Source organism: Triticum dicoccoides, chromosome 6B (assembly GCF_002162155.2).
Source record: "Triticum dicoccoides isolate Atlit2015 ecotype Zavitan chromosome 6B, WEW_v2.0, whole genome shotgun sequence".
In the NCBI taxonomy this organism is placed as follows: Eukaryota; Viridiplantae; Streptophyta; class Magnoliopsida; order Poales; family Poaceae; genus Triticum; species Triticum dicoccoides.
Window position 1 is genome coordinate 35,383,829 of NC_041391.1, and position 27,346 is coordinate 35,411,174.

At 46.4% G+C, this 27,346-nt stretch overlaps 1 protein-coding gene across 1 annotated transcript; it reads right to left on the bottom strand.

The window, feature by feature from the left end:
* Positions 1-2,835: 2,835 nt before the first annotated feature.
* LOC119320650 lies at positions 2,836-25,017 on the bottom strand. Its single transcript, XM_037594649.1, has 4 exons — positions 24,772-25,017; positions 24,000-24,164; positions 4,938-5,750; positions 2,836-4,132 (listed from the first exon to the last, which is right to left on the bottom strand). The coding sequence occupies exons 1-4, from the start codon at positions 25,015-25,017 to the stop codon at positions 4,118-4,120; spliced, it is 1,239 nt and encodes a 412-aa protein (XP_037450546.1). The 3' UTR covers positions 2,836-4,117.
* Between the last annotated feature and the right edge of the window lie 2,329 nt (positions 25,018-27,346).

A 27,346-nucleotide genomic window follows, 5' to 3' on the forward strand; every position in this document is an offset into this window, starting at 1 on the left:
TTTGGTCAACATATTTTAGAACTCTGCAATCACTAATTGAAATCTGCACTACCATTAGTCTGAAAAATTCTCAAGCACATTATTTCTGAATTCCATAGTATCACTGTTGCCGATGGGACAAACATCATATGGCAAGTCCTCTCTGGACATGTGAAATCAAAAGAGGTACATGCTATTTACCTGATGTACGAATCATATCCGGTCTGTTCACAGCCATTTATGACATTTTAGCATTCAGATGGTTGCTCACAGAAAGCGAGTTGTCCCAATATAATCTGCACACTTCGAATCAGAAAGAAACTTCCCTACTGCCTGCTATCCCTAGCAGTAGCCAGTCGCAGGACCCTCGCCTTCCTTGGCATCGGCCTGCCATGTAACAGAGGCTGAATTATGATAAATATAATCCTGGACTATGTAAAACCAAATGATGACGTGAACATAAAAGGCACTTGATTTCTACAACTGATCTAACAAACTAAAAATAGTCACCATACGCCTATTTTTTCCTCGGTTTGGCTCACCCGTGAACAACCAACTTTATAGAGGAAGAAAACACTTGACACATAAATTGATAGACCTCATAGAATATGGAAGTGTTCCTTGCTCCAGCAACATTGCCGACATATGCATCTCCTCATTTCCTCAAGCAACAGCCAACCATGGCGCTTCTCCATTTCTGAAGCAAGTTAATATGATAGAATCAAGAATAAATCTATAATTATCTCCATTTCTGAAGCAAGTTAATCTGAATGATATTTGAGGCTAGTATGGGCCGGAGTGACATATATGACTGAGATAATGTGACAAAGCTATGCATATTCATGTGGATCACGAAATAGATCAGAAGCGCCGTATTTCAATGTCAGCGAATGGATGTGCAAATTTTGTGCAGAGTCATGTTTGGTTCTGCAAGATCTAAAGGGAAAAAATACAGTGAGAGGCTCACACTGCTGCTGCAGGCTAACGTACCTTGAGGAGGCACTGGATTCGGGCTTGGAGGAGGACGTCATGGGAGGACGATGTCCGGGTCGTTGGATGTCCGTGCCACCAGGGGTCTCCTCTTCCTCCTTTTTTTGAGAAGAAGAAATAATTGGTGTCAAGCACAAGATCAACAAAAATAAGTCTGACGGGAGACAAATCAAACACCCTGGATAGCATCTTCTCGGTGGCCAAAGAATTGATCTAATTAAACACAAGCACGCAAATATCATGAATAGTACCTTTCGCTCTCGCCATTGCAGCGCACGCAGCGGCCGTCCTCAGGCACACACGCGTTCGCTTGCTCGGCAGTTCCCACGGCCACGCTAGCCATGGCCGGCTCCTCGGTTCGAGTCAGCACACAGCCAATGCGCGACGACGGCTCCTGGCGGGCTACTAAAGCGGCGGCCATCGGCCGCTCACAGCGCACCACCCGCGCGCGGCTCTCGGCGGCAGTGTAAAGGCCCTTGGGGCCGCAGGTGAAAGTTACTCCTTTTGATCCCTCTCGATCGCCCATCTCAAGAGTCCCGATTTTTCAGGGGATGGATCTGCGGTGGCGTGCGGCTCCTGAAGGGGATCGGCATCGGATCCTGGACGTGATCGACTGCTGGTCCTCAACGGGGTCGGCGGCGTCTCCTGAAGTGGATCGTCCGATGGAGGGCGGCGGCTTTGATGTGCGAGGGCGGCGGCGAAGGCATGGAGCGGCGGCGGCGGGCAAACAAGGGCAGAGAGTCTGTGTGCGAGTGTTTCTAGAGACCATATATAAGAACCTACATCACATAAGCAAGCAATCATAAACTGCCCAACAGATTAATAGGACAAAGTACATTCGAATAACCAAAGTCACATACCTTCCGACAAGAAGTTGTACTTCCATCCAGCATCATGGTGCCTAGTTGAATTGCTTCCAAGCTCTGGCCGCGATGAGAAGAGACTGATATGAAGCAAAGCAGGCAAAACTTGTCTTGCCGACATATGCATAACTGAAACAAGTAGGTTGAATCACACATGAAAACCAAGAAAAAAACAAAACAAAGAGTTTGAATAATGTGGCCTCGACCCTCAGAACAACGAGGAGAACCTCGACGCAGAGTATAACAAAACATGTCCCCTACGCATGCGATGCACGGGAGGATGGCGACAGCCCCGACGCAACCACACACGGGAAGAATGCGGTGTTTCAGGAGACAGTGTTACGCGATGATATGAAACTCGCGTTGCAGCATCCACCTCAATCTCCCAACTTCGGAAAATATTTGTCTCGATTCAAGATTACAACCACAATATAATTCCATGCAATAACTATTCGGCAATTTCCTGTCTGTTTCCGACACACATGCCATATAGCAAATCAAGAACCTACGTTCTGATTAATGTTGTGCAAGTAAACAATAAATACAAAGTTGAACACAAGGGCATGGATGTGAAATACATTTAATCAAATTGAATTTATTTAGAAGTACTTATTATATGGCCACAGTATCTTAAAGCCGTATTGAGCCTCTGACTACTCAGGCACTCACCCATCTCATGTCTACTTCTCATCGGATGGATTTCGACCTTTCTGATTCAAACAACTCATCTAGAACGATGTTTACCTAATGTTGTTTACCTAACCTCAGTACATGTAGATGTGCACTTTAGGTTACTAATAATTTTTCAAATATAGGAGCCTCTAGAGAACATGAAAATAATGGAGGAGAGGAGAGATAAAACCAAATTGCAGTCCAGGTACAGTATGAACTTACCTGGGCAGGTGCTACAGCCTGCGAGGCATTGCACCCAGGGCATATCTTGATGCCTCTGCTCCTGATCGCCTCCAGGAACTTCTCCAGCGTGTAGTGATTCATACTGCAGACCCACAATAATACTTAAAATAAACAGAAGAAAGTGGATATACTGCATAATTTCTCATTTTTCAAGAGTGCCACCTCATTAGTCATTCCAAACATGAACTTTACACAAATTAAAAGGTATAAACAATCACCTAAAAAATGTGCACAATCACACAAATTACAAACATAAGGAAGTTGACTAAATAATGAACAATCACCTAAAAAATGTGCATAAACACAGTGCAGGAGCAACATAATTACATGAATGTGTTGCATCTGCATCCAACCTCTTGCAACCGATATTGAGCTTGTGCATGTATACAATCTACGAAGTAGAGACATAAGACAGTTGAACCTTAATTGATGTAGTCTGTAGACTGAAATAGAGAGAGGAGCCGAAAACGTCGAGGTCCTCATGGAGTGCTGCAGCAGGAACAAAATCGCACCAGCTCGAAGAAGAGAGGGACTGACACCAGCGGGGCATGCCGTCGCCAAGCAGCTATGGGCCCCGGCACGGCACATCCAACACACCACCGAAGAAGGCCACTACCTCCTTTCCTGGATCGAAGGCGCCACACCATCACAGGATGGGGTGGATGCCACCAGAAAATGCTGACGTAGAGAGGGTCAGCGCATCCCCGCCGAGCCGCCAGAGACTCTCCTTGAGCAGAACATCGCTGCTGCACACATCTAACCATCGGAGGAGGGGAAGCTTCACGCAAGATGATAAAATCCTAGTTAATCTATACTTCATCATAGACAGATTAATGTTTTCTGGTGCAACATTCCTGTAAACTAATTAAATTGCAAACTCATAATAGAGTACAGATTGGTGTGCGCTAGGAAGTAGGAGCCTAATTGGATTTTATTGTAGGAAATTGCATGAAGTATTAAGGGTCTGCATCGGATTAAATGCAAGAAAATCAGTCATGTTCCATTTAGTATATGTGGCAAGCCTCAGTGGTCTGAATCATTTTAGGAGAGCTGCTGAGGATTACAACATTTAGCCCTATGCTACAGAAAAGTAAACTATGGAATCACTCAAATAATTATTATAACATATCATTACCGAACTTCCAAAGTTTAATTCCTAAAGTTCAATGTGTCATAAGATGCATGGATAAGTCAGTCAAACCAAGGAAGTAAACTTCACCTTCCCATGGTTCTTGCTCAGATCAAAGAGCTCAAAATATCAGCAGTGGAAGCAGTGGGCATTAGAGCCACGAGAAGAGATGACATGACCTTCACCCCAGATCCTTAATGGCTAGCCTCAGCTCCTTGAGAAGGACGATCTGAAGCCTCCATCAACAATTCGACACCTGCACCATGACAGACAGTCAGGTCATAGGATTCAACACACACACACCCTAAAATCAAACACAAGGATCAACAAAAACACTTTATCTTCTTTTACTTCCATCACATTCCATTTCTTTTGACAAAAGCTAGCGAGTTCTTGCAGTTTCAATAACAAGCAGGTAGCTGAAACTCACATCAAACTAATGTTCCAACTATAAAACTAAACATGAAAAAATGGAGATGCGTATGCTTGTTCAAATAACATAAGTCACATAAACTAAATTTTCCTAATAAAACCTCCTTGGATAGCTTATTCCAATTAAAATGTTTAATACCAAGTGAGCAACATGTTCCAGAATAATGATAATTAAATGAAAGCAATTGGCTAGTTAATAATCCCTTTGTAAAGAAATATAAGAGCATTTAGATCACTACTTTAGTATTCTAAATGCTCCTATATTTCCTTACAGAGGATGTACATACAGTTGCAGGAAGGTAAGTGTGCATATATAGGACAAAAGCAGAAAATGTTCAACGTCAGGGCTATGAGATTAACATACCAGCTCTATCAACTGTTATTTCTAATTCAGTAAAGTTGGTACAAAGCTTTTATAAAGCAACCCTTAGAACCTCAAGTTTCTGAAAAATGTAACTATAACAGAAGAAATGAGATGTTTATGTACTGCAGACTGTACTACCAAGCAAGCAAAGAAAACAGAGTTTGAAATTCTGGAACAAAGAGAAGATTGCAAGTCCAATTGCCACAACCAATAATTAGACTGAACATTCCTACTATTGCATTATTTGATAACAGGGGCAGAGTACCTCGACAAGCTCATGGGCAGTCTTCATGTCGTTGGCGAGGTCCTCGTGGAACTTGAGGCGGACCAGCTCGGACTTCCTCCAGGCGTCGTGGATCTTCTCCGTGATGGCCTGCGTGACCCCGACCTTGGGCACGGTGATGCGGTCCTTGAGAATCATGCACGTGCCCCGCAGGCGGCGCAGCTCCACGTCGTCCATGGTGAGCTCCGCCAGCGAGGGCGCCCTGACCCGCTTCCTCTTGACCCCGTCCGCCTCCTCGCCGTCGCTCTCCTGGTCCCCCTCCCATGGGAGGACTGCCTCGTCGAGGCCGGAGGCGGCAAACTGGCGGTCGGGGCGCGCCCAGCTGCGGTCGAGCAGGTCGCCGAGGCGGTCCCTGCCGTCGAGCGGGGTGTCCGCGGGGGAGGAGGAGGGCTCGTCGTCGTCGGTGCCGAGGCCGAGTTTGCGGATGCGGTGGACGATGCAGTCGATGGAGGTGGAGGGCGCCTGGCCCAGGGAGGGGGCGGGCGCGGGGGACCACTTCTGCATCCATGGCACGCCGCCGTGGCTGGGGGCCTGATGGGCGCGGTGGCGGCCGGAGGAGTAGCGGCGGGCGGCGGCGGCGGCGGGGGAGGTGGAGGATGAGGCGGGGCGGGAGAGGGAGAGGAGGCGGAGATGGGGCGTTTGAGGGAGGAAGATGGGGGAGGGGATCGGCGGCGGCTGCGAGGGCGAGGGCAACGGCGCGGGGATCTTGGTGTGGTGTCGCTCGAGGGCGCCTGGAGGCTTCGCCCGCTCGCTCGCTCGTTCACAGGTTTCCAGTCCAAGACCGTGTTTTTTTCGCTTAGAGGTACCGAGTAAGCAGAGGTGGGAGGATGACGAAAATAAAACGGAGGTGGAAGGATGACGAAAATAAATCAGCAAAAATAAACCGCACAGACTATTCACCAACTGCTCCATTAGGAGTAGAGATTAGGAAAATAAGAAACAACCATGAAGGTCACCCTGGTGGGCACAAGACACCAGGGCGCGCCTGGAGCCAGGCGCGCCCAGGTGGGTTGTGCCCACCTCGGGTACCTTCCGGACTCCGTTTTTCTACCGTTTTCTTGTATCCCAAGATAAAAAATCTTTATATACTCCCTGAACTTATTGACCACTGTATCACCGAGAAATCTTCTGTTTTCTTTTCTTGTTGCTTTCGGTCAGATCTGTTATGCCAAGCATCATGTCTTCCTCCTCCAACAATAACATGGAAGAGGATGCTTGGTTGATGAAGATTGAGCTGAAGAGAGAGGAGCCCATAGAATCCTTCAAGGGAGACAAGAGCAAGGAGGCTACCGAAGATCAAACCCCGGTGGTCGAGCAAGAACTGCCGGCCGAGGAGGAAGAAGAAGATATCCATAAACCTTGTTATGCTCATCTTACCCCTACTGATATTGAAGCCTTTCGGATCATTGAAACGGTTCATGTGCAAAATAAATATCTCACTCGTGAAAATATTATGCATCAAGAGCACATCATCTTCCTCTGGAGCATTAAAGGACAGGATCTTCACTTCATCACCACCACCACCTTCTTCATCACCAAAAGAAAATTGAGTATCGGGTATGGGCACTCCCCTTGGCTTCCGCCAAGCTTGGGGGAGGTGCCCCGGTATCGTATCACCCCCACTATCTTTTGCCTTTAATTATCTTAGTTCGATCCATAGTTATCTTTTGCTTTAGATGAATAAAAGTTTAGTTCGATCCTTTCTTTTCGAGAATTTTCTTAGTGATCTATCCTTGTAATCGTGTGCGAGATATATAATAAAGTTTAGTTTGAGTTTTTGATTTCTTTTACTTTCATGTTGCAATAAAAAGAAAGGAAATAAATGGAAAATATCATATGCTAATCTTATGGTAGGTGATGACACCACATAAGGAAAAGTATAAGTAGAAAAGTTTAATTGAGATTGAAAAACATAGCATTGGTCAACGATGCAACTCATGAAAGAATTAATAAGGGAAGAGAAGATTCACATATAAATACACTATCCTAGAAATCTTTTGTGACTGTGAGCCACCATCAAAATATTATATGCCAAAATTGTTGACGTTGGACAAGGAAGACAATGTAATGGTTTATGTTTGTTCATATTCACATAGAAGTTATATTGTCATAGATCCTTTAACATGTGGTGCTTTCCCCTATCTTTGCTAGCCAAAAATTTCGCACCAAGTAGAGATACTACTTATGCATCCAAAAACCCTTAAACCCAAATCTTATTTTCAAGAGTCCATCATACCTACCTAGGGATTGAGCAAGATCCCTCAAGTAAGTTTTTATCGTGCAATAAGGCAATAAAATTGCTTCTAAAAGTGTGAGATCATTTAGTGTAAGAGAAAATTGAGCGTTGTACGAACTTGTGATGGTGAAGAATAAAAGCGACATATTGCATAATAAAGGTTGCCATCACAAGGGGCAATACAACGTGACGTTCTTTTACACTAAGGGGTTGAGAATACAAAAAAAATAAGCGCATGGAAACCTATGTTTCCCTCTGCGAAGGGCCTATCTTTTATTTTTATGTATTTACTTTTATGCAAGAGTCAAGTCTCTTTTCTCTATTCCTTTTTATTTTTCTGCTTTGGCAAGCATCATGTGGTGAGGAAAGATCTAGGCACATATGTCCAGTTGAATATGGGTAGCATGAGTTATCACTGGCGGAGCCAGGAAAATCCTATCAGGGGGCCAAGTGCTCATAAAAATGATTGGGGAGGGCCAACTAATTGAAAAAATGATTTTTTAGCATCAAATCTTCACTAATTATACACTGTTCATTAGCCAAAATGCAGCAAATCCATCATGTTAGGGGGGGCCAGGGCCCCTGCTGGTCCCCCCTGTCTCCGCCGTTGTGAGTTATTATTGTTTACATCACCCTTGAGGTGAATACATTGGGAGGCGAAACTATAAGCCCCTATCTTTCTATGTGTCGGGTTAAAATGTTTTGCTCATGTGTATGCGGTGAGTGTTAGCAATCATAGAAGACTATATGATGTTTAAGTATGTGGACTTGCCTAAAGGCTCCGATACGTGACCCTTCCTGAAAAGATGATGAATTGTAGTTGCAAAATTGACTGAGAACATAGTTTGTTGGTTTCTAATAGAGTTTATGCTTTATACTTCGATAGTGTGATGAATTGTTACTTATTCATGAGAAGTCTATGATAAAAGTTATATGATATAAGTCTTATGTTAAAGTCTGTTGCTGTTATAGTAATCTACATGATGCTTCTATGTTCGTATTTTGTTTTTATCGACACCTCTCTCTATAAGCATATGGACATGTTTTTCAATTTCGGTTTTCTCTTGAGGACAAGCGAAGTCTAAGCTTGGGGGAGTTGATACGTACTTTTTGCGTCATGTTTTCCTACTATTATTTATGATGTTTTATAAATAATAATGCTTTTTGGAGTAATTCTAATGCCTTTCCTCTCATAATATGCAAGTTACACAAAAAGAGGGAGAATTCCGGCAGTTGGAAATCTGGACCTGGAAAAGCTACGTTAGGCCACCTATTCAGCACAACTCCAAATGAGCTAAAACTTTACGGGATTTTTTATGGAACATATGAGGAATATTGGAGTCGATAAGTACCAAAGGGGTCCCACTAGGTGGGCACAACTCACCTGGTCGTGCCAGGGAGCCCAGGCGCGCCCTGGTGGGTTGTACTCCCCTCGGCCCACCTTCGGTGCCTATCTTCTTGTATATAAGTAATTTTGACCTAGAAAAAAAATAAGGAAAGGACTTTCGGGACGGAGCGCCGCCGTCTTGAGGCGGAACTTGGGCAGGGGCACTTTTTCCCTCCGGCGGAGTGATTCTGCCGGGGGAACTTCCCTCTTGGAGGGGGAAATCATCGTCATCATCATCCCCAACAACTCTCCCATCTTTGGGAGGGCAATCCCCATCAACATGTTCAACAGTACCATCTCATCTCAAACCCTAGTTCATCTCTTGTGTTCAATCTTTGTACCGGACCTATAGATTGGTGCTTGTCGGTGACTAGTAGTGTTGATTACATCTTGTAGTTGATTACTATATGGTTTATTTGGTGGAAGATTAGATGTTCAAATCCAATATGCTATTTAATACACCTATCATCTTGAGCATGATTATCATTTATGAGTAGTTACTTTTGTTCTTGAGGTCACGGGAGAAATCATGTTGCAAGTAATCATGTGAACTTGATGTGTGTTCAATATTTTGATAGCATGTATTTTGTGATTCCCTTAATGGTGTCATGTGAACATCGAGTACATGACACTTCACCATATTTGGGCCTAAGGGAATGCATTGTGGAGTAGTTATTAGATGATGGGTTGCGAGAGTGACAGAAGCTTAAACCCTAGTTTATGCGCTATTCCGTAAGGGACCGATTGGATCCAAAAGTTTAATGCTATGGTTAGAATTTATTCTTAATACTTTTCTTGTAGTTGCGGATGCTTGCGAGGGGGTTAATCATAAGTAGGAGGTTTGTTCAAGTAAGAACAACACCTAAGCACCAGTCCACCCACATATCAAATTATCAAAATAGCAAACACAAATCAAACCAACAAGATAAGCATTCTCCTAGTAGTGGAGGAGAGCACAACCCACCAGGGCGCGCCAGGATGCCCAGGCGCGCCCTGGTGGGTTGTGCCCACCTCGGGTGCCCCCGGACCGCATCTTTGCTCTATAAATACCCCTGTCGGTGTCAAAACCGGCGGATCTCGGGTAGGGGGTCCCGAACTATGCGTCTAGGCGGATGGTAACAGGAGACAAGGGACACGATGTTTTACCCAGGTTCGGGCCCTCTTGATGGAGGTAAAACCCTACGTCCTGCTTGATTGATATTGATATTGTGGATGTTTACAAGAGTGGATCTACCACGAGATCAAGGAGGCTAAACCCTAGAAGCTAGCCTATGGTATGATTGTAATGGTTGTTGTTGTGTCCTACGGACTAGAGCCATCCGGTTTATATAGACACCGGAGATGGCTAGGGTTACATAGGGTCGGTTACAATGGTAGGAGATCTACATATCCGTATCGCCAAGCTTGCCTTCCACGCCAAGGAAAGTCCCATCCGGACATGGGGCGAAGTCTTCAATCTTGTATCTTCATAGTCTTGGAGTCCGGTTGATGATGATAGTCCGGCCGATGATAGTTCGGCTGATGATGGTAGTCCGGCTATCCGGACACCCCCTAATCCGGGACTCCCTCAGTAGCCCCTGAACCAGGCTTCAATGACGATAAGTCCGGCGCGTATATTGCTTGGCATTGCAAGGCGGGTTCCTCCTCCAAATAATAGAAGATTGTGAACACCAGGATAGTGTCCGGCTCTACAAACTAAATTCCACATTTCACCGTAGAGAGAATAATATATACACAAGTTCGATCTGCTGACGTTTTTTGTGGCATGACGTCACGCCACTACCAAGCAATTACTTGAATCGCTTTTTATTCTACCACCTCAGCGCATTTAGCGAAGCGGTTTCCTTGGCACATCTTGTCGAAGCAGAGATCGTGTTCCCCTTAATCCGGGATTCTCATCAATACGGACGTGGGTAACCCTACCACGCCCGTCGCCACACCCCCTCTATCGAAGGCGAGTCCCAAACGGTCACGGAGACGGCTCTTGGTATTCTCCCTCTTTATAACGGGACCAAGGCTCGTTTCTTTTCTTCAATCCTCCATCGAATCCTCTCCCCGCTCCAAGTTCCAGCACCTAGAGCTCCAGATTCGAGCGCTTCGGACCTTCAATGATGTCCGGTTCCGACCTCCAGGGCCGGTGGATGCCCTCCTCCGTCATGGAGGAGGACGTGCTAAAGCTGCGGGAGGCCAAGTACCTGGCTTATGAGATTTCCCACAGGTTGCCTGCCGAAGGGCAGGCCATCCCCACCCCCGAGCCCGGCGAGTATGTCGTCTTTGTATCCCACCTCCGTCGTGGTTTAGGCTTCCCAATGGATCCTTTCGTGAGAGGGCTCATGTTTTACTATGGGTTGGAATTCCACGTGGCTCTGGATTCCATCCTCCATATTTCCGCATTTATTGTTGTCTGTGAAGCCTTCCTCCGTGTCGCCCCTCACTTCGGCCTGTGGCTGAAGACCTTCAATGTGGCGCCGAAGATGATCGGGGGGCGTCAAGCGGAGTGCGGCGGGGCGGCCATAAGTAGGAGGGCCGATGCCCCGTGGCCCGCTGGCTCCTTCCAAGAGGAGCTCGGCCCGTGGCAGCAAGAGTGGTTCTATCTCACCGTTCCGAGGGGCCGCAGACAAAAGCCGCCGCCCTCATTCCGCCCGGGACCTCCACGACGGTTGATGTTGTGGGTCAACCAAGGGCTCAACTGGGGCCGTCAAAGGACGTGCCCCAACTGCAGGGCCGGATTCGAGATCTCCAAACAAGGGAGGTCGATATGGTGGTGGTAATGCAGGTTATGCTGATTAGGCGTATCCCGCCCTACAAACGCCGCCCACTCCGGCTGTGGGAGTTCAATCCGGAGGGCCCACGGATTCTTCAACACTTCATGGGTATGACACCCCTGGAGATGTACAAATTATTCTTTGGATCGCAAGAGGCGCGTCCGGAATTGACCGAGGATGCTGGCCTAAGCTGCAATCGCCCGGATACTCAAGTAAGTAGTTCCAAGTCCGGACATACCGTTTGTTTTCCTTTCGATAATTCGCCTTATGACCAAATTCCTTCTAAACAGGAGTGGATAGCGGCAGCAAAATTGATACGGTGTCCGGCCCCCCTCCCCGAGACCGCGCCGGATTCCGTGCTGGTTCGGATGCTTGAGGTTGGGCCTCCAGAGGAAGGCGAAGAGGAAAGCAGGAAAGCTACTGCCTCGCCTTAGGAGGCTCTTGAAAGAGGGGGGATCGAGAATCCCTCCCTCCAAGGGGAGAAGAGGACTGCCTCCGAGGACCCGGGGGCAACAGCCCTAAACAGGGGAAGAAATCTTCGCCAGAGGGTCCTGCGTCCGGGGAGGCCCCGGCCGCACAATCTCCCTTAAAGAGTCAGCCCTCCAACGAGCCGTGAGTAGAAAGAAAGGAGTTTTATAATAAGGGACATCCCTATTTGTGCTTCTGAGGATAACTAAAGTTTTTACCTTGTAGTTCAGATCTCCGTCCTTCGCAAATGAGCTCGTCTTCGGGGGACCTTCGTCCGGAGATGATGGAGAGTGAGACGCCTCCGTCCGGGGCGCCGTCGGATAGGGCGGACGAGCCTGAAGTGTCGTCACGGAGCGAGCCCCCTGGTTTGGCAGAGCCGGATAGTTCGGCGCCAACTGGTGTACGGCTGAAGGATCTGCTTGAGAAGGCGTCTATCTCAGAGGATCACCATGCATTGATGAGCATGGTGATTGAAAGGATTTCGTCCGCCGAAGGCGGGTTGCATAATGCCGTCAGGAGTTTGCTGGTGGGGTTTGAGGTGCGTAAAAATGACACACCTTTTAACAGTTTAGCATATAGAATGCGCCCTGTATAGATAGTAGACCCTGAGACTCGGTAGGTTGTCAAAATCGACAGCGTGCCGAGGATCAAAATCACAGGTTTAAATTTCCGCTGTGCCGATGCAGGTGGCGGGTCGTCCGGGGGCCAGCCGGACTGATGGAGTTGCTGAACTAAAGCGGCAACTCGCTGTTGCGGATGCGGACATCACGCTAGTCAACAGGCGACTTGATGAGTCGCAAGGTAAGTGTTTTATTGCGGTCACTTGGTAAGGGGGCCGAAGCCAGCTCCTTACAACATGTGCGTGAAATGCAGATAGTGCCGCTACTGTGGAGAGCCTTCGGGCCGAACTTGCTCAAGCCAAGGAGCAGGCCAGAAGGAGTAATGCGGCGGCCTCGAGGGCGGCCGAGGAGTTAGCGGCAGAAAGGGCCGCACACTGCCGGAGAAGGGAAGAGATGGCCGAAATGGCCGTGAAGTTAAAAGATGCTACTGATCGCAATGAGGCTCTTGGGAAGGACCGCCTAGCGGGGCAAGAAGACCTGGAGAAGGCCACCGCTGAAGTCAAGGATGCCCGCTCTGCAATGCGGGCTATAAAGGAAGAGCTGCGCCAGGCCGGAGAAATTGTAGCTGGCAAGCCTTTTCTGCTGTGCCGAAGGTTCACGGATCCAAAGTATGCTCAGCTGGGCCAACTGGGGGGTCCGGAGGACCCTTATATGGACTTAGCAGCGAGTGCGGCGGATGCCGTTTTGCATTATCGAAGCCAGAAGGATCACAAGACGGAAGAGCTGTATTGGTCTCAATTCCATAGTTCGGAGCGTTCACTTCCGCTGACCGATCGATTGGCCGAGTGGGCTGAGCTAAATAGGTTGTCCGGGCTTGCTATGAAGGATATAGTGACCCATGTCCGGCCGGATAGGCCCGAGCCGAAGAGTTACTTTGGCTTATTGCAGCAATTTCTTGGGGCGGTGCTGCATATCAAGGCGATGAAGCGGTCGGCCTGCATAGAGGGTGCGCGGATGGCACTCGCTCGTGTGAAGACACATTGGACAGAGATGGATGCCACCGCTGTTGCGACCCCGGGTTCGGATGATAACCGGTTACCCGCCGAGCACTATTTTGGCGAAGTGCTGCGTGGTGCTCGTGTAATAGAGTCGCAGTGCTCAAAAAATGTTACGTTCGAATGAACATTTTTATGATGTAAAACAATATTTAAGATGTAAGCGCCTTTTATACTTGTGCGTTCAAGTAATAGAATATCTCCTATGCGGCCGTTCATGTATACGTGTGTATAACCTGAAAGATGGCAGTCGTCGGCTTCAGCCCCCACGCACAAGGTGTGGGGGTGTTCGCAAAAAATAGCGTGTTTTCACACTTAATCCGACGTCTCGGTCCTGTAAAGGAGGTGGTAGCGTAGAAAACGAGGCAACCGGACTATAATGCTTTATCACTTTCACTTAGCCATGGAGTTCGAGGGTGGGGCTACGACATAGCCCCTGGGGGCACCGCGCTCTCCGAATTTGGGGCGCGTATGTGCCTGACCGGGAAACGGCCCTTCATCAAAGCGGAGGAATTCTAAACATTCCCATGGTCGATCGAGTGGTTGACCAGTCTCTCGCTGTATCATGACAGTCAGTTTTCGGCTTTCTCTACGGAGGTGCTCGCCCAGCCGAACTGGGGCACAAAGTAGTTCTCCTGGTGCCGCGTTAGCCAATGATACGGAACGTAAGGCAGCAAAACACAGGAGCCGGGCAAACCCAACATTTGACCAAAGACATGATTCAGAGCTGATGCATATAAGGCCTAACTCGAGACGCCGAACACTCCCGAAGGTGTTCGGTCTTTACAATAGCGGGCAAAACAATGCCCTAAGCCCCTTGTGTCCAGGTACGGGCAAGTTCTTCTGGCGTGGCCGATGCCAAAACGCCAGGCTCCACTCTGGTTATAATGAGAAACCAGGGGATTATAGCAACAAGAGACAGTAAGAAAGGTTTACGTAGGGTCTTAGTCTGAAAAGAGTCCTTGCAACGGGTCCCTACGGCACGTCTGCGCCTGTGTCTCCTGGACGGGTGTGCACGCTGTTCATCTGTAAAAAGAGAGGAACTTAGTTTGGAAAAGAAATGTGCGAGAAAGTGCATAAAAAATTGAAATATAGATTAATAAAGCTGAGCCTATGCTAGCTCATTATGGCTTATATGTACAAACCCTTGTGAAGGGGTGTGCGGCTAGGTAGCCCCTAGCTTATTCATTCCGGACTCGTCCAGCCATGTTCGGGGTCTCAGGCGACCTTTTAATGAAATGATGCCACATCGACCGGGCATTTTAAGCGTAAGAGACGCGTAATGTGGTATTGCATTGAAGCAGACGAAAGCTTCCCGTCCCAGTGATGCTTGATAGCTACTTTTAAATGGGGCGACATGAAAGGTTAGCTTTTCTCGTCGGAAGTTGTCAGGTGACCCGAACACAACTTCTAGTAGTAATGAACCTGTGCACCTGGCGTAAGGGCCTGGCGCCACTCCTTTGAAGGAAGTGCGGTTATGCCGAATTGTAGTGGGGTTTATCCCAACTTGCGGATTATGTCCGGATATAGCAGGTTTAAGTTACTGTCGCCGTCCATCAAAACCTGCGTGAATTGCAGTCCGTCTATTATGGGATCCAATATCAGGGCAGTCTATCCTGCGTTCCGGATACTTCTGGACAAATCCAGATGGTCGAAAGTGATTGTTTTTGACATCCAATCTCAGTGTTCCGCTGGGGTGGACCGTGCGACACTTGTCTTAGCGACTGCCTTGTTGGTTTTCCGTACTATCACATGAAGTGAGTTTACTGTTTTAACTTCTTGTGGAAAAGTCTTTTGACTTCCGGTGCTCTGCTGGTGGGGTTCGTCATCGTCCTCGCTTGGCGCATCGAGCCCCTTCCGATCTAAGATTTTGTTTAAATTTGATAGCTCGTCGCTGTTGTCCTTAAGAGGCAGTGTTTTATTGTTTGGCCGCGAGCTTTTGAATCCGGCGTTGACCGCCGTGCCCTTTGGGCTTTTTTCTTTATTCCGGCGCTGATCTTTCCTGCGCCGTGATTTTCCGTTTCCATCTCTGATCTCGGATGTACTCGGGTCGCTGGTGCTGCATTTTGCTAGCCAGCTGTCTTCTCCTACGCAAATGCGCGTCATGAGGCTTGTTAGCGCGGCCATTTTTCTTGGCTTCTCTTGGCCGAGGTGTCTGGCGAGCCATTCGTCTCGGACGTTGTGTTTAAAAGCTGCTAAGGCTTCCGCGTCCGGGCAGTCGACTATTTGGTTCTTTTTGGTAAGGAACCTGTTCCAGAATTTGCGCGCTGACTCTCCGGGATGTTGGGTTATATGACTCAGATCGTTTGCATCCGGAGGTCGGACATAAGTCCCTTGAAAATTTGCTCTAAACGCGTCCTCAAGCTCTTCCCAACTTCCAACAGTGTTTTCTGGGAGGCTTTCGAGCCAATGCCGAGCTGGCCCTTTGAGCTTGAGGGGTAAGTATTTTATGGCATGGAGATCATCTCCTCTGGCCCTGTGTATGTGTAGTATGTAATCTTCTATCCAGACTCTGGGGTCTGTTGTGCCGTCATATGCCTCTATGTTTATGGGTTTGAACCCTGCTAGAAATTCATGATCCAGCACCTCATCGGTAAAATATAGCGGGTGTGCGGCGCCCCTGTATTTGGGTGTGCCGCTGTCTTTGAACACTTGTCAGGTTGTGTTACTTCCTAGGGCCCTCTTTTTTGGCCCGTAGATGGACCTAGTTGGGCCGTCCGTTTTCCCAGGATCATAAGTCGGCTTGTGTGCGGCGCCGCTTGTCGCTTTTGGCCTGTCATCTGGCCTTCTATCCGGCCAGGCGGCCTCTTTATTTTTTGACTGTGAGGGCTCTATGGCTTCCTCGTCGAATTCTGGCAGCAGCTTGCGCTTCGGGTAGCTCTTTGTTTGATGGCCATTGCCATATTTGTCTGCGGTCTTGAGTATTTTGCTCCACTTCATTCTGAGGATGTCTTCCGCTGTTTTGAGCTTCCGTTTTTCCTTCTTCAAACTTCTTGCAGTGGCGACGAGTCTTTTGTGAAGGTTCTTATGCTCCGGTGGTGTGTCCGGACTGTTGATTGCTCCGTGAAGGGGTTGATTATCCGGTTCGTCCTGTTCGGATGGTTGCTTGGTTGTTTCTTCGTCGTCCGCTGGTTTGCCCTGCTCTATCGCTGGGTCGTTAGGAGTGCTGCTTTGATCGAGGCGGGACTTAGGGCGGCGTCTACGTCGCTGTTTTGGTTGTTTATCGGCGGGATTATCCTCTGCCGCGTCCCGTTGTTCCTCGGTATCGCTTCCCTTTGGGGTTTCCACCATATGTATGTCATGTGACGAAGTGGCCTTCCAGTGCCCTATAGGCGCTGGTTCTTGATCGTCTCCGGCATCGTCGTCCATACCGTTGATGTCATCGGAGTCGTAGTTTAGCACATCGGTTAGATCATCGATGGTGGCTACGAAGTGGGTGGTGGGTGGGCTCTGAATTTCTTCATTGTCCGCGTCCCGACCATCCTGGCCGTAGTTCGGCCAGGGCTCTTCGGATAGTGAGAGATGCTTCAGCGAATTTAAGATACCGCCGAGGGATGAGTGCTGAAAGGTGTCCGCAGCGGTGAATTTCATGATCGGTGCCCAATCGGATTCGACTAGCAGGGGCGCAGGAGGTTCGGAGTCTGGCATGGGGTCCGGCACCTCGACGTCATGGGCTTTATGCGGGACAAGATAAGTGTTCGGCTCCATCGCCGTAGAAGTTGCAGCTCCCGAGGCGGTGTCCAGCCATCCGTCCTCGATCTGAGCGATCGGCTCCGGACTATGGGTCGGAGCGGATTCGTGTGCGGCCTCCAAGATGCTGTCCGGCGGCAGAGTTAGGTCGTGCCCATCGTGACAGCGCGTCACGCTCGGCTGTGGCTCAGATCCATCGAAGATCAAGTCCCCGCGGATATCGGCCGTGAAGTTTAGGCTTCCAAACCTGACCTGACGGCCAGGGGCGTAGCTTTTGATCTGCTCCAGATGGCCAAGTGAGTTGGCCCGTAGTGCGAAGCCGCCGAATACGAAGATCTGTCCGGGGAGAAAAGTCTCACCCCGGACTGCGTCGTTGTCGATTGAAGAGGACATCAAGCCTATCGGTGACGACACAGAGGAACTCTCAATGAAAGCACCAATGTCGGTGTCAAAACCGGTGGATCTCGGGTAGGGGGTCCCGAACTGTGCATCTAGGCGGATGCTAACAGGAGACAAGGGACACGATGTTTTACCCAGGTTCGGGCCCTCTTGATGGAGGTAAAACCCTACGTCCTGCTTGATTGATATTGATATTGTGGATGTTTACAAGAGTGGATCTACCACGAGATCAAGGAGGCTAAACCCTAGAAGCTAGCCTATGGTATGATTGTAATGGTTGTTGTTGTGTCCTACGGACTAGAGCCATCCGGTTTATATAGACACCGGAGAGGGCTAGGGTTACATATAGTCGGTTACAATGGTAGGAGATGTACATATCCGTATCGCCAAGCTTGCCTTCCACGCCAAGGAAAGTCCCATCCGGACACAGGGCGAAGTCTTCAATCTTGTATCTTCATAGTCTTGGAGTCCGGTCGATGATGATAGTCTGACCGATGATAGTTCGGCTGATGATGGTAGTCCGGCTATCCGGACACCCCCTAATCCGGGACTCCCTCAACCCCCATATTCCCAAAACCCTAGGGGAGTCGACGAAATATTGATCCAGCCGCCGCAGAGTCCATTACCACCAGATCCAAACTAGACACAATCTCGGATGGGGTTCACCACCTCCATTGGTGCCTCTCCGTTGATGCGTGAGTAGGTCTTTGTAGACCTTCGGGTCCGTAGTTAGTAGCTAGATGGCTTCCTCTCTCTCGCCGAATTCTCAATACAATGGTCTCTTGGAGATCCATATGATGTAACTCTTTTTGCGGTGTGTTTGTTGGGATCTGATGAACTTTGAGTTTATGATCAGTTATATCTTTTTATATCGATGAAAGTATTTGAGTTTCTTTGATCTCTTTTATGCATGATCTCTTATAGCCTCGTATTTCTTCTCTGATATTTGGGTTTTGTTTGGCAACTTGGTCTATTTATCTTGCAATGGGAAGAGGTGCTTTGTCGTGGGTTCGATCTTCCGGTGCTTCATCCCAGTGACAGAAGGGGAACCGACGCGTATGTATCGTTGCTACTAAGGACAAAATGATGGGGTCTATCTCTACATAGATTGATATTGTCTACATCATGGCATTGTTCTTATTGCATTACTCCGTTTTTGCATGAACTTGATACACTAGATGCATGCTGGATAGCGGTTGATATGTGGAGTAATAGTAGTAGATGCAGGCAGGAATCGGTCTACTAATCTTGGACGTGATGCCTATATAATGATCATTGCCTAGATATCGTCATGATTATTTGAAATTCTATCAACTGCCCAACAGTAATTTGTTCACCCATCGTTTGCTATTTTCCTCGAGAGAAGCCACTAGTGAAACCTACGACCCCCGGGTCTCTTTCCCATATTATTTGCCTTTGCGATATACTTTTACTTTGCATTTAATTTCAGATCTATTAAACCAAAAATACAAAAATACCTTGCTGCATTTTATTCTTATTTATTTTATTTGGCATTTGATCTATCAATCTACTACAATTTATTTCATGTCCATTTGCCTATCTTGAGGCCTCGTTACCCGAAAGGATTGACAACCCCTTTAACACGTCGGGTTGCGAGTAGTTGTTATTTGTGTGCAGGTGTTGTTTACTTGTGTTGCTTGGTTCTCCTACTGGTTCGCTAACCTTGGTTTTATCACTGAGGGAAATACCTATCGTCGCTTTGCTGCATCATCCCTTCCTCTTTGGGGAAATACCGACGTAGTCCTAGCCGACATCAAAAGGGATTTCTGGCGCCGTTTCCGGGGAGGATCTTCAACATATACCAGGTTCCTAATCACAAATCTCATCTCCTCGCAATTTATGTTATTTGCCATTTGCCTCTCATTTTCCTCTCCCCCACTTCACAAAAGTTTGCCATTTTATTCGCCCCTCTTTCTCGTTCGCCGTTATCTTGCCGGATCTGCTTTTGAGTGCAATCTTGTTTTCTTTTATTATCGTCATGGATAGTTCTTCCTCAATTGTGTGCATTCCCAAGAACGGGGTTCTCAACTTTAAACAAAGGGGAGGAGAAAATTTGAAAGATGCTTGGTATAGAGTTTGCAATGCTCATAATAGCTCTATCCGTAAACAATCTACCATTGTTCTTCTTCGTTGTTTTTATGTTGGCATCACCACTTGGTATAGATTCGTCCTTGATACGGTTACCGGTGGAAATTTTTTGATGTGTCCCTCTCTTGATGCTTTTAATGCTATGGGAAATTTAGTGGGCTCACCACCTCTTATGATTAATGAAACAACTTTGACTCTTGAGCATGTTATGGAAAGACTAGATGCTATCAAAATGAAAATGCTTACCGAAGATCATATTGAAAATATAGATAAAAAGATGCATAATTTTGCCACCAAGATTGGGTCAAAAGCTAAAGAAGTTTTTAAGTTGTTAAAAGAGAAGGGCACTGTAATCCCTGAAAGAATAGAAGGAAGACCATCTCGGATTGATAAACTAGAAGAAATCTTTAGTAACCTTAACACGGCTTTTGCTTCCGCTAAAACTATCAAAAAAATCCCGTGAAGATTGGCAAAGTTACTCAAGTTACAAAGAACAAGGGTGCAACTTCAAGTAATATTAATAAAGAAGATCTTAAGATGATTAGTATTAACCCGGATTTTGTTGAAGTGATAAGAGATCCTTTTGGCAAGAAAGAATTCTTTAAATTTCTTCCTAGGAGTGCTGTGATTGAAAATCTTTATGCCAAATCTCTGAAGAATTCTAAGTGTTTTATTGAAGAGTTGGACAAGGATGACAAAACTTAGATCCTTACTTTATGCCTAGCTAAGGGCGTAAAACTATAGCGCTTGTTGGGAAGCAACCCAATGAATACAATTTATTTTTACTATTTGCTTTCTATTCTTGAGTGTTTACACAATTATGCTACTGTTATGATTGTGTATTTTGTGTTTTAATTAGTGTTTGTGCCAAGTAGAACCTATAGGATCTTCTTGGGTGATAGTTGTTTGATCTCGCTGAAAAACAGAAACTTTTGCGCTCACGAAAACAATTCTTATTTTTAACCAGAGCATGATAAATTACCAATTTTTTGCAGTAGATTAATATACAAATTACCCAGGTCGGCCTATTTTTCAGAATTTTTGGAGTTCCAGAAGTATTTGAACAAATCAGATTGCTACACACTGTTCTGTTTTGACAGATTCTGTGTTCTTTGTGTTGTGTGCTTATTTTGATGGCTCTATGGTTTTCTTTGATGATTTTCCGCCATATAAAAGTTAGAACATAGTAGATATAATGCAAAAACAAAATATGAATTGGTTTGATACAATACTTATAATAGTGATTTATTTTTCTTACACTAACGGATCTCATGATGGTTTTGTTGAGTTTTCTGTGATTGAAGTTTTCAAGTTTTGGGTTATCTTACGATGGATGAAGGAATAAGGAGTAAGAAGAGCCTAAGCTTGGGGATGCCCCAGCATCCCAAGCTATTATCCAAAAATGAGCAAACAACTAAGCTTGGGGATGCCCCGAGTGGCATCCCCTCTTTCTTCTAACGACCATCGGTATTTTACTCGAAGCTATATTTTTATTCGTCACATACTATGTGTTTTTCTTGGAGCGTCTTGTATGAAATGAGTCTTTGCTTGTTTTATTTTGTATTTTTAGTGTTTATTCCTTGCTGGACACACCTATTTGAGAGAGCCAAAATTATGTCATGACTTGTTAGAATTGCTCTTTATGCTTCACTTAAATCTTTTATGAGCTATGGACTTGCTCTACTGCTTCACTTATATCTTTTTGAGCACGGTGTGCTTTAGTATTTTTGAAGAAATGCCCTCTTGATTCACTTAGATTTATTTGAGAGTTAATAAAATTTTCAAGAAATTCTCTCTTGCTTCACTTAAATTAATTTGAGAGAAAGAAAAAAATTATGCTCATGATCTTCACTTATATTTGTTTGAGCTTGTCAAAAGCAACATATTAAAATTAGTTCCAAAGTGATATATATCCAAGAAGAATATAATAAAAACTTTCATGAAGATCATTGGACAAAATAAACTTGATTCTTAGTAATAGTTTTGAGATATGATGATGTGATATGTGAGTTATGTTGATGAGTAATTTTGCTTTAGTAAGAATATTGGTGTTAAGGTTTGTGATTCCCTATGCAAGCACGAAATTCAATAATTATGCATTGAAATTATATCATACTTGTGGTGCATTATTCGGTGTTAATTATGCTTAATGCTCACTTATGAGATTATTCGTTTCTTGGTTGGTCGCTGATACGTCTCCAACGTATCTATAATTTTTGAAAGACATGGTTCCTTGTTGATATGCTTGAGTATTTAAATTATCATGTCAAAACTAGACTATTGCTTTGAACAATGTAAAAGTCCAAATGTCCATGCTATAAATAAAAGATTATGATATGACATGATAGGCAGCATTCCACATCAAAAATTCTGTTTTTATCACTTACCTACTTGAGGACGAGTAGGAGTTGAGCTTGGGAATGCTGATACGTCTCCAAGGTATCTGTAATTTTTTATTGTTCCATGCTGTTATATTATCAATCTTGGTTGTTTTATAATTATTTTATAGTCATTTTATATCATTTTTTGGTACTAACCTATAGACATAGTGCCAAGTGCCAGTTGGTGTTTTCTGCATGTTTTTTACATAGCAGAAAATCAATACCAAACGGAGTCAAAATGAAACGAAAATTCACATAGAATTTTTTTGGACCAGAAGACACCTAATGGGCCATGGCTGCGCCTGGGGTGCTCCGAGCACTACTAGGGAAAACCTTACTAGTAGCGTTGGTTTTTGGACTACTAGTAGCGTAGGTTCCCACGCTACTGCTATGACGCTACAGCTATTTTTTAGCAATAGTGCGTGTTTTACCCCACCCTACTAATAAACAGACATAGCAGTAGCACTTGTACCCCACGCGACTACTATTTCAACCCGCGCTACTACTAACGGAATAGTAGTAGCACATCTATATAATATACCCACGCTACTAGTAACAAATTAGGATTTAAAAAAATCTACTTATTCCAGTTTAGACATACATTTCATAGTACTCACATACATGCATTTCACAATACATACATGTTATGCATACAGTCAATCATACATATCTGATATAGATAATTAATACATATATATAATATACGCCACGCGTATAGGTCGTCGGTGTCGGCGGGTCCACAACCCCGTGTTGATGTAGTCGTCGTCACCGCCGCAACACCGTGATGATGCCAATATCGTCCCCACCACCGCAACACCGTGATGATGCCGTCATTGTCGCCGCCGCCGCAGAACCGCAACGATGCGATCGTCGTCGTTGCCACCGCAGCCCCTTGTCGATGTCGATGTGTCCATCATCGTAACTGCAGCTCTGTGTTGATGTCGTTCTCGTCACCGCTGCCGTCGCATGTCCATGTGTGCCCTATTAGTTTTATTGGGCTTGCTAGACATGATCCTTAGGAAAATGCTTTGCTATTAGGGCTGGTACTTAGGATAACTCAAACTGGTCCAATGATCCAAATAGGAAGTTTCAAAGGGATCAGCAACACAAACCAACTAAGAAATAGTGAAATGATCGACCACAAGGTCTATAAATAGAACACTACTCGGAACTCACAAATCCTGGAATCAGTGGAATTACTTTCTTCCTTTGGTGAAGGAACTTCTATTTTTCCAGCATCCAATGCTTGAGTTCCTGACCATGTTCAAGAAACACTAAATTTAGAACATTACTACTGTAAATACATCAGCATCAGGACAGAAAACAAAAGATGAACAATATCATATGAGAAGAATAAAAAGGAGTTTGGAACATAGCATGATTAACAATAAAACTAGAAGAGATCGTGTGCTTTGCAACGCTGGTTTCTCCCTGGTGTTTTAGTATCAAATAATGGCATGTGCATGGGGATCAAAATGGGTAAACAATCAAACTGGAGCAGCAATTTCAGACCAACAAAAAGAAGAAACCATCATGCAGTTTTTTCAAACTTTAATAAATTCTGAATTCCTCTATCCTAATTTCTTCATTAGCACAATTAATGTGCTCTTAAACAGTTAAATTTTTACAACAATATATGCTAACTCCAGTAGGAGAATCAGTACATCAATAACGTACTACTGGAATCCAAATAATTTAAGATCAGAGACATCCAAATCTCATGCAGACATTATTTATCTTTGCATAGAGATTGCAACACTTGTAGAAATTTTTAATTTAATGGATAAGTATTGACCATTAAGTTTGAAATCTGGTGACTGGGAGCAATGGCAACACAAAACTATCAAAGAAAACAGCCAGCAAACAATTTGTATCCATATTTATGGAGCAGAGTTGATACATCAATGTAGATGCAGCGTACCAAATCAATGGAATATGAACCAAAATAGCAGAAGCTAGATTCAGAATCTGACCAATAAGCAAGGAAGTGGAACCAAGAGCTCCGCTGAACTGATTTTGTTGCTTGGAGAGGCAAGTGTTAATCTGCCAATCAGTTGAAGCTTTGCCAGCCTCCTGCAGTTAGCGAGCAGAGGAACGCCTTCAATGCCCCCATACATACAATCCCTAAACGCCCCAAACTGCCTCTTCTCAAGCGGCCTCTGCATCAAACATAAACAACAAAAGATTCAGTTTTTTTAAGGAGGTTGAAACCGGCAGCCTCATTAAAGAATGCATCAAACAAGATCAAATGATGGGAAAGAAACTGTCAGGATGCCTGGCCGATGAAACAACCGCGGAAGCAGGAAGGTATGTTGCACACCCGCACAAAGACACACCGGTAGCGAAGCTCCCCTAGAAACACATTGCCATGTTCCCCTTTCAAATATCAACACATTAGCAGGGTGAATAATTTCTTTTGTGCATATAAAAAGGATGTCATCGTGAGGTACTAGCACACACAAAGCACTAGTTAACCAATACGGGCTACATCACCGCTACTGGAATTCACTGGGAAGGTAGTATAACAAATTAAATGCCTAAGCGCCAAGCTCCAGCTCTACATTTCTACATGTTCTTGAGCTGAGTATATAGTCACACCATATTAACAGCTAATACTTAAACTACCGTGAGCACGTTTGACAGATCTTAGATGATTCTAGAGCTGTGCATAGAACCAGAAGCCTCAGACCAGCCTTATCCCCATCAAACAGCAGGCAATTGCAACTGAATCGACATGTCAAATGCCAGTGCCAAAGAATTTCATACCAGTCGATTGACGGTGTCGAGGTAGAGGCAGTCCCGGCGCAGCTCGACCTGCCTGGGTCGCCTCTCCAGAGCCCTCCTCTCGTCCTCCTCCTCCTCCTCCGCGCAGGGCCGGCCGTTCGCGCGCCCCCTCGGGCCCCCGTGCTCATCCTCCTCCTCATCCGTGTAGTTGGCGAGCCCCAGCAGCGAGGCGCCCTCCGAGGGACAGCGGTGTGTGCGCGCTCGATGCTGCCCTTGTAGCTTCTCCATGGCCCGCCCCTTCCTTCAACTGCCTGCACAAAACCATGAGAACATGCACACGCATCAGATCCGGGGAAGAAGAACCAGAGGAAGAAGGTGTTACTTTTGGAGGGGATCCCGTGCTGCTGCACCTCTGCCGGATTCGGGCTAGGGTTTCTGGCGGCGTTAGTGGTTGGATGCCGTGGCTAGGGTTGGAAGGAGGAGTCATCCTCCTCTGCTGGTGCCTCATGGTGGAGAAGGATGGAGCTCCTACCGGCGGTGGACCTCTGGTGGTCGTCGCAGCCCGACCACGGTGGCGCGTGAAAGGAGGCTCCTCCAAATCGACCGGCGAGAAGACGAGCTGGGGGAGGTGGAAGGCGGGTGAAGGCGTCAGTGTCCCTGCCGCTGTCGTTCCGGGGCGGAGGAGGCATCGGCGGTGGGATTGGGAGGAGTGACGGTGTGGGAAAGATTGGGTGGGGTGTGGGATTGAGAGGGACAAGGGAAAGGAGAGAGAACACACGCGGTGCAGTGCAATTGAATGGTAGCGCGGGGGGGGGGGGGACGAGTGCAACGCTGCTACTAAAGGGGATACACCAGCTGACCCCGTCTATCCATAGTAATAGTATGGGGCGATACACTCGGGCTACTACTATTAACTTAGTAGTAGCATGGTTTTTATACAACTCGCTATTACTATGACATGTTACGAAGGCAGGGTGAAAACCATTTAGTAGTAGCGTGCTCCAAGGAAAACTGTGCTGCTGCTAATGTATACCTTCGAGTCTGTAGTTAGTAGCTAGATGGCTTCCTCTCTCTCGCTAAATTCTCAATAAATGGTCTCTTGGAGATCCATATGATGTAACTCTTTTTGCCGTGTGTATGTTGGGATGTGATCATGAAAGTATTTGAGTTTCTTTGATCTCTTTTATCCATGATCTCTTATAGCCTCGTATTTCTTCTTCGACATTTGGGTTTTGTTTGGCCAACTTGATCTATTTATCTTGCAATGGAAAGAGGTGCTTTGTAGTGGGTTCGATCTTACGGTGCTTGATCCTAGTGATAGAAGGGGAACTGACATGTATGTATCGTTGCTACTAGGGATAAAACGATGGGGTATATCTCTACATCGATAGATCTTGTCTACATCATGTCATCGTTCTTATTGCATTACTCCATTTTCCATGAACTTAATACACTAGATGCATGTTGGATAGCGGTCGATGTGTGGAGTAATAGTAGTAGATGCAGGCAGGAATCGGTCTACTAATCTTGGACGTGATGCCTATATAATGATCATTGCCTGGATATCGTCATGATTATTTGAACTTCTATCAATTGCCCAACAGTAATTTGTTCACCCACGGTTTGCTATTTTTCTCGAGAGAAGCCACTAGTGAAACCTACGGCCCCCGAGTCTCTGTCCCATATTTTTTGCCTTTGTGATCTACTTTTCCTTGGCATCTATTTTCAGATATATTAAACCAAAAATACAAAAATACCTTGCTGCATTTTATTCTTATTTATTTTATTTGGCATTCGATATATCTATCTACTACAATTTATTTCACGTCTGTTTGCCTATCTTGAGGGGCCGTTACCCGAAAGGGATTGACAACCCCTTTAACACATCGGGTTGCGAGTAGTTATTATTTGTGTGCAGGTGCTGTTTACGTTGTGTGGCTTGGTTCTCCTACTGGTTCGATAACCTTGGTTCCATCACTGAGGGAAATACCTACCGTCGTTGTGCTACATCATTCCTTCCTTTGTGGAGAAATACCGACGTAGTCCTAGCCGACATCAGCCACCGACGCAACACCGCCCTGCCCGGCCCCTTGCGCGCCCCGGCCACGCCTCACGCACCGCCGCACGACACACCGTAGACATTCCCCTGCACGCACGGGCGAGCCAAAGCCCCACCCCTCGCTCCAGATCCGCGGCACACATAGCAGCAATGTGGTACGGTAGCGTCACAACACCCCTGGCCATGGCCGCCCCGCCGCGCACATCCCAGGTCGCGACCGCCGCGCCACGCACACCCCTGGCCGTGGCTGCCATGCCGAGCGCCGCACCGGCTGTACCTCTGCTCGCCATGTGGCCCCACGACACTGCCTGCCTCACGAGAGGGAGAAAGAAAGGGCCCGTCGCCGTCGATGCTGCGTGAGCTTTGCCCGGCGGCGTCCGTCGATGGCGGCGGGGATTGGAACAGAGGTGTCTGGGGGAGGTGCGGCGGCTAGGTTTCACCCCGGGTCGCCTGCAGCGGGAGCAACACGGGAGTCGTTCTTGTGTGTTGTTCCACTTCGCACTCATTGCTTTGTCCTTGTTTGTTGTAGTATTCAGTTTTGGATTGCTTAATTGTGGA

Coding starts and splice junctions, on each gene's coding strand:
- LOC119320650 (XM_037594649.1), bottom strand. CDS start 25,017: ATGGAGAAGCTACAAGGGCAGCATCGAGCGCGCACACACCGCTGTCCC. Junction 24,165..24,771: donor TCGACACCGTCAATCGACTG/GTATGAAATTCT, acceptor TGTTTGATGCAG/AGGCCGCTTGAGAAGAGGCA. Junction 5,751..23,999: donor TCAGTTCAGCGGAGCTCTTG/GTTCCACTTCCT, acceptor GGTACCTCTAAG/CGAAAAAAACACGGTCTTGG.